This window comes from Pyrus communis, chromosome 11 (genome assembly GCF_041283825.1).
Source record: "Pyrus communis isolate YQ-2024b chromosome 11, ASM4128382v1, whole genome shotgun sequence".
In the NCBI taxonomy this organism is placed as follows: domain Eukaryota; kingdom Viridiplantae; phylum Streptophyta; class Magnoliopsida; order Rosales; family Rosaceae; genus Pyrus; species Pyrus communis.
Window position 1 is genome coordinate 28,274,473 of NC_142575.1, and position 6,588 is coordinate 28,281,060.

Here is a 6,588-nt window from a genome sequence, read left to right on the forward strand (position 1 = left end):
TCCTCGGCAAGCTCTGCAAGGCCCAATCAATCTGACTCTCTCCGCCGCCCCTTCCGTCTTCTTCCTCTGCTACGTCGTCGTTTTCCAATGGCAGCAGACTGAGAAAGGAACGCTTCGGGTCGCTTCCTAGCAGGTACCAGAGAGTGAGCCCAGATTGCGTTCCTCTGAGCAATGGCAAGAAACCGACCATGAGAGCCATATCCAAAGACGATGGGATTACAGACACCGTGACAATAAACAGTACAGTCACATCTCTGGAACTCACCAAACGCCACGCCAAGATCTCCGTCATCGGCGCTGGCAACGTCGGCATGGCCATCGCCCAGACCCCACCGCATCCCAGATCGCTCGCCAAACACAAGTCCAACCCCAAACCCGAAACCCAGCAGCCGGTCTCATTGGAAAGCGGACGCTCGCGGAGTTCCAAGCCCAGCAGCAGAACCACTACAACCCCCACCAGAATCCGAGCCAAAATCTCTATCTCCTCTCCCTCAAGGCCAGAACTTTCCAGCACTCCTCTCCGATTTCGCCGTTATCTCCGATAGACTTCTCATCTGGGTCATCACTTTCAGGCTCCGAGTCTTCGTTTCCGTCCACCTCGATGACCGAAAAGTCGGACGAGTTTCAAACGGTTTCTCCCGAAAAAGCCAAGCACGTGAAATTAGCCGTTGAGACGCCCGACACAGCAGGGGAAGGGATCCTCCGTCCTCACGCGCACCTGCCGAAGCCAGAGGCGCCGCCCGGGTTGTGCTCATCGCTTCCCGATTCTCCAACCGACGAGGCTTCGAATAACCAGAAATTCGGCGTCGACGTGCCGGCGATTGGGAAGCTCATCCGGGAACGAAGCAGCAATTTCTCGGCGGCGTTCGTGAGGAGGCTGTCGTCACTGAAGGACCAGCACCTCAGTAGCAACGGAGAAGAAAATCTGAAATCGAAAGACGTGACGGAGTTTCATCTCTCCGGCCTCAAGGTGACGGTCAAGCTCAAGAGCGAGTCTGACGACCACCAGCAGCCACATGGACAAGCGGCGCTGAAAGGTCGAATCTGCTTCTTCTCCCGGTCGAACTGCAGGGACTGCACGGCGGTGCGAAGTTTTCTGAGAGAGAAGGGGCTGAAATTTGTGGAGATCAACATCGACGTGTATCCGAGTCGCGAGAAGGAGCTGGTGGAAAGGACGGGTAGCTCGTCTGTACCTCTGACTTTCCTCAACAAGAAGCAGTTCGGAGAACTGGTGGCCGACGCTCATTTGTTACCGGCCACGTCTGTGGGTCAGAGAAACAGCGACGTCATCAAGAGCTATTTATTCTCGGATCCGAACCCGACCGCCACGATTTTATTCGAGGGGACAAAAGTCGGAGTCCAGCCATCTCCAGTAGTCGCGGCATTTAGTTCTCGGGGCCCAAATTCGATCACAGTCGCAGATCCATTTGCATTGGAAGCTAAACATTTTACAGAAATTCGTGTGTTGCATAGAGATGCCCGCAAGGATTATTAAACCAACATTTTGAAAAGCTTATCCAGTGTGACACACGACTTTGTGTCTTAAGCCAGCAGCCAGAGATTGTTTTGAAATCACCATATTTTGAACCATGCTCTTCTGCTTTTGAAGATACCAGATGCCTGGAGTACAGATGACCCAGGAGGAAACGATAGATTGAAGCATGTGCTGATTCATTCACCGTTTCTTCAAAAGCAAAGGTATCTCATATCATCAAGGGCGAAAGCAAAGGTATCTCATATCATGCTTTTTCCCTATCTTTTCCTTTGCCCTTGTTCTCACCTGCCAAGACAAGGACAGAGAAAGCAATATGTCGGAACCTCCACTCAAACCAGTTGCCACCAAGAAGTGAAGCACCATTTAAATGCAAAGGTTGCATTCAACTCTTGCATCGGAGGACAAATACTACAAGAGAAGATGCTAAACCTGCATAAGGAAATACCACTTCTGCAAAGGGGAGCAAGTAAGGCAAGTGAAAATGATACATCGAAGCATGTGGAGACAAGCACAACAAATATATGTGTTGATTCATTCGCTGCTTCTTCGAAAGCAAAGGTATCTCATATCATGCTTTTTCCCTGTCTTTTCCTTTGTCCTTGTTCTTACTCGCATGGCAAAGTGAAAGAAGCAATCAGCCGGCACTTGGAGTCAGTCTTCCGATCTGGAACCGACTACCTGGAATCTATTCCTGATTGCTTACCTAGTATTGCTCTCGAGTAGTCATCTTCAACGGTTGATACACTGCCAGAGAAGGGACAAGGAAACTTCAATCTTTCCGATTCGTATTCAATACGAATTGGAAAGATTGAACAAAGAAACAGGTCAGCACCTCCACCTCGTACTTGCCTGCCATATCCTGAAACCGCTCGTAGACCTTCGGGGGGAGACCAAAAGAATCCTGCTGCCCAGTTCAAGAGTAGCACAAAGGAAAATCAACGAGCGGAGGAGACCAAAAGAATCCTCCAGCCCAGTTCAAGATCAAGCCTCAATGGCCCTTGAAGAAATCACAAGTCCGATTCAAAATCAAGTGTTCACCACCCTTGAATCAAATTCAACTCCAGATAAAAGGAGTAAGTTCAGACCTTCGGAGGAGACCAAAAGAATCTTCCAGCCCAGTTTAAGATCAAGCCTCAATGGCCCTTGAAGAAATCACAAGTCCGATTCAAAATCAAGTGTTCACCACCCTTGAATCAAATTCAACTCCAGATAAAAGGAGTAAGTTCAGACCTTCGGAGGAGACCAAAAGAATCTTCCAGCCCAGTTCAAGATTAAGCTTGTGGAAAATCAACGATTGGAGGAAACCAGAAAATCTTCCAGTCGAACTCAAGATCAAGCCTCGATGGCCCTTGAAGAAATTTCCAGCTCAATTCAAGATCAAGCCTCGACGGCCCTTGGGTTGACATCTACATTAAGGGACTTCAAAACGCATCTTCTGCACGTGACAAGCACATGTCAACGACGCGCCTTGAAGTGGGGGCATTTGTAGACATCGAAATTTCGGTGAAATGAATGTTAACCAATAATTAAAATTTCAACGCTCACGTGTCACATAAATTTTACATGTAGCGTGTGACTCAACGAAAAATCGAAATAAATTGGAAAGGTCATCAAATAGGACACGTGTCAATATCTGGCAGAAATGATTTATTTCATCTGATTATTTAAATCCAAAAATCAAGTTTTGGAATTCTATAAATAGGAGGCCAAGGCATTCATTTCAAAGGGGGGAAAAAGAAGAAAGAAAGGGGGAAAAAGAAGAAAGAAAGGAGGAAGAAGAGAAAGAAAGAAGGGAATTCACATCACACCAAAACCTTGAAGCCTTGAAACTCTAAAGCTCTCAAGCAAATCCCGAAGGATCAAGAAAACACTCTTCGTTCTTCGTCAAACCCTCCTTCAAGATCAAGCCCCAACGGCCCTTGAAGAACTTCCACCAACTCAAGATCAAGCCCCGACGGCCCTTGAGGAAAGTGTTCATCGTTCATCATCCATTCATCCTAAGATCAAGCCCCAACGGCCCTTTGGATCAACAACCTCAACAAATCCACACATACACTCAGTCTTCAAGATTAGGCCCAAAAGCCCTTGAAGATCCGTTCATCCATCAACCTTCAAGATCAAGCCCCGACGGCCCCTTGAAGAAATCCAGACACCCAGTCTTCAAGATTAGGCCCAAAAGCCCTTGAAGATCCGCTCATCCATCAACAACCTCAAGACATCTGTTCAGTCTTCAAGATCAAGCCCCGACGGCCCTTGAAGAGAAGTGTTCATCGTTCATCATCCGTTCATCCTAAGATCAAGCCCCAACGGCCCTTTGGATCAACAACCTCAACAAATCCACACATCCAATCAGTCTTCAAGATTAGGCCCAAAAGCCCTTGAAGATCCGCTCATCCATCAACCTTCAAGATCAAGCCCAAAAGCCCTTGAAGATCCGTTCATCAACTGTTCATCCCTAGATCAAGCCCCGACGGCCCTTTGGATCAACAGCTCATCCACAAACCTTCACCATACGAAGATAGAATCAGAGGATCAAATTACAAAGAGATTGTAACCCCAAAATCAATACAAACAAAAAATATATTTTGTACACGTATTCTTGTCTCTTGTTTCAGGAATTTTTCGTGTTCACAATAACTTATTGGTTATTACCCTTTTCCTATTTGTGCTAAGCACTAGACTAACTAAAACACAGAAAAAGAAAGTGATGATATTTAGCTTTCCAGTGTAAATATTTACAACCAAAGGGGCAAATATTTATCAGAAGAAAACTGACGGGGCGAAAAGAGAAAAACCAGAAAAGCTTGAAACGGAATTAGTGATCGCTGGACGGTGAGTGAAGTAGGGTGCACGTGACGACAACCCAAATCCCGACATGTACCTCGTCAACACGGTCCGCTTGGGCCCCATCCCGTGGACCCATCTGCTTCTGATTCGGTCCTCTTAAAAATTGCTGCGGTTTTGCAGTCGGTGCAGTCTAAAATAAAAATAAGTTTTAACGAAAAACTTATGGAATTATTTATTTTAACAAAAAATTATATTTTTACATTAAAGGGATAAACTTAGTATTATTTATTTTATTTTTAAAACTCAAAATTTTCAAATTATTTTCATTAATTTTCTTAAAATAAAAACCTGGGAAAAAGATGAAACAACCGAGAACCGGTATCCTGAGGGAGTCCTCACGGACCCACCCCTGATTCACGGCATCCTCACCGTCCGATCATGGTACGCTCGGCAATTTGCTAAAATAAGCTGGGTGGTATGGTGTGGTCTTCCATGCTGGGGGAGGCGGGGCCGGTGAAGTGACGTAAGCAGGGTAGAATTTTCTTTAGCGTGCGCCCACCTGGAACTGAAAACAATAGCTGACGCGCACGTTAGAGGTGTCGCGTGAGAACGCAGACCCGCGCCGCGGGACAAGGCTCGTCAATCGGGAAACAATGCCGGCGACATGTCTGTTGGATCGTCGGCACAGATTATCCACAAATGATACAATTTAACGTAAAATTTAAAAAACGGGTTTTGTTCGGATCCAGCCGCGTTTTTCATTTTCCTGCGTTTTCTCGGGAACCAAACAGTAAATACGAAATAACAATGGAGTGATGATACAGAATGAAACGTCTCATTTCATTGCAGATTTCTGAACATTTTAACTACTAACTGAACAACACAGAGAGCAGCTAAGATCTCTCAGATGGGAATAAAAAAAAAGAAAAAAAAGAAGAAGAGAACGTTAGATAAAGGTCGGGTGGGTTTTTTTTCCCTTCGGGTATATACATAAGGAGCTGTGGAGCAGTTTTTAATATTAAAAAACTGCATGTAGGGGGCTAATTTCAAAATACATGACAGCTCGAGGGTTGCTAGCTTTCTCGTTTTCTAAGAGGGGTTTTGTTTCTTACATAAAAAGGAACAAACTTGGACCGGAAAGAAAAAAGGGGGGATCTTTCGCGGCGGGCGGCGGTAGTTTAGGCGACTTCTGAGGGGGGAGGAAGGTTGAGGTCGAGATCGAGCCGCCCGTTGCGGGAGGTGCGCTCGAAGTCGACGACCGAGGACGAGGACGAGTCGCTGTGGCCCGAGCCTGATGTGGGGGCGGGGGGGTCGAACCTGCAAGTTTCGCGGGCGTGCTGGAGGGCGTCGAAGAAGATCACGGGACGGGAAGCGGGAAGCGGGCGGAAGCCGCTCGCGGCGGTGAAGTAGCCGCCGCGGGTGGACAAGCGGGGGGTTTTGAGAGTGAGGTCGAGCGGGCGCGGAGACGGCGGGGAGGAGGACTCCACGGTGCTGCTGTGGCTGCTGGGGCTGTTGCTGATGTTCGTCGTCGCAGCTAATTTGGCGGCGTTGTTCATGTTGGCGATGTTGACGGCGTCGAGATGGAGCTCAGTGGGGGTGGGGAAGTTGGTCTTCGCCTTGCCTCCGCGGAATTCACGCGCCGCCTTGTCGTAGGCGCACGCTGCCTCCTCAGCGGTGTCGAAGGTCCCGAGCCAGACGCGGGTCTTCTTCCCGGGATCTCTAATCTCGGCGGCGTAGCGTCCCCAAGGCCTCTTTCGGACACCCCGGAATCGGGTCTCGTTGGATGTCGGGTTCGGGTCCTCAGAGCCGGATTTGGGTGGGGACTTCTCCGTCGTCGGAGCCATGGCTGCTTGGAGAGAAAGATGCGAGCTTTGAGAGAGAAAGAGAGAGGGTTGGTTGGGGAGAGGGAGGGAAGTGAAGGTGCGGTTTTATAGCGGGGAGAGTGTTAAAGCGACGCTCCTTTTTGGGCGCTTGTGTGTTGTGGAGAGTGGAGAGTGCACAATCTAAGCCTAATGTGGCTTCACTTGCACGAACCACCTCGGTTACTTCTGACCACCTCTCACCTCGCGCCACGCATTTTTTCCCTTTTTCTTTCCTATTTTGTAGATTTTTAACCACCCCCCTAACTCTCTACAAATTTAATGCTGGTTTTGGTACATTATACATACATCGTATGTATCTTTGGTATGTACAAAAATGTTCTTGCCCTGTTTGGTAACTAAGATTTAGTGAAAAGATTTTATTTTATTTTATTTTTCCATTTTAGATGTTTTTGGTACATATCCTTATCTTGCTTCATTCAATTC

General features: G+C 47.6%; 1 protein-coding gene across 1 annotated transcript; it reads right to left on the reverse strand.

The window, feature by feature from the left end:
- Positions 1 to 5,098: 5,098 nt before the first annotated feature.
- LOC137743348 (ethylene-responsive transcription factor 4) lies at positions 5,099 to 6,259 on the reverse strand. Its single transcript, XM_068483225.2, has one exon. The coding sequence runs from the start codon at positions 6,124 to 6,126 to the stop codon at positions 5,461 to 5,463; it is 666 nt and encodes a 221-aa protein (XP_068339326.2). The 5' UTR covers positions 6,127 to 6,259; the 3' UTR covers positions 5,099 to 5,460.
- Between the last annotated feature and the right edge of the window lie 329 nt (positions 6,260 to 6,588).

Coding starts and splice junctions, on each gene's coding strand:
- LOC137743348 (XM_068483225.2), bottom strand. CDS start 6,126: ATGGCTCCGACGACGGAGAAGTCCCCACCCAAATCCGGCTCTGAGGAC.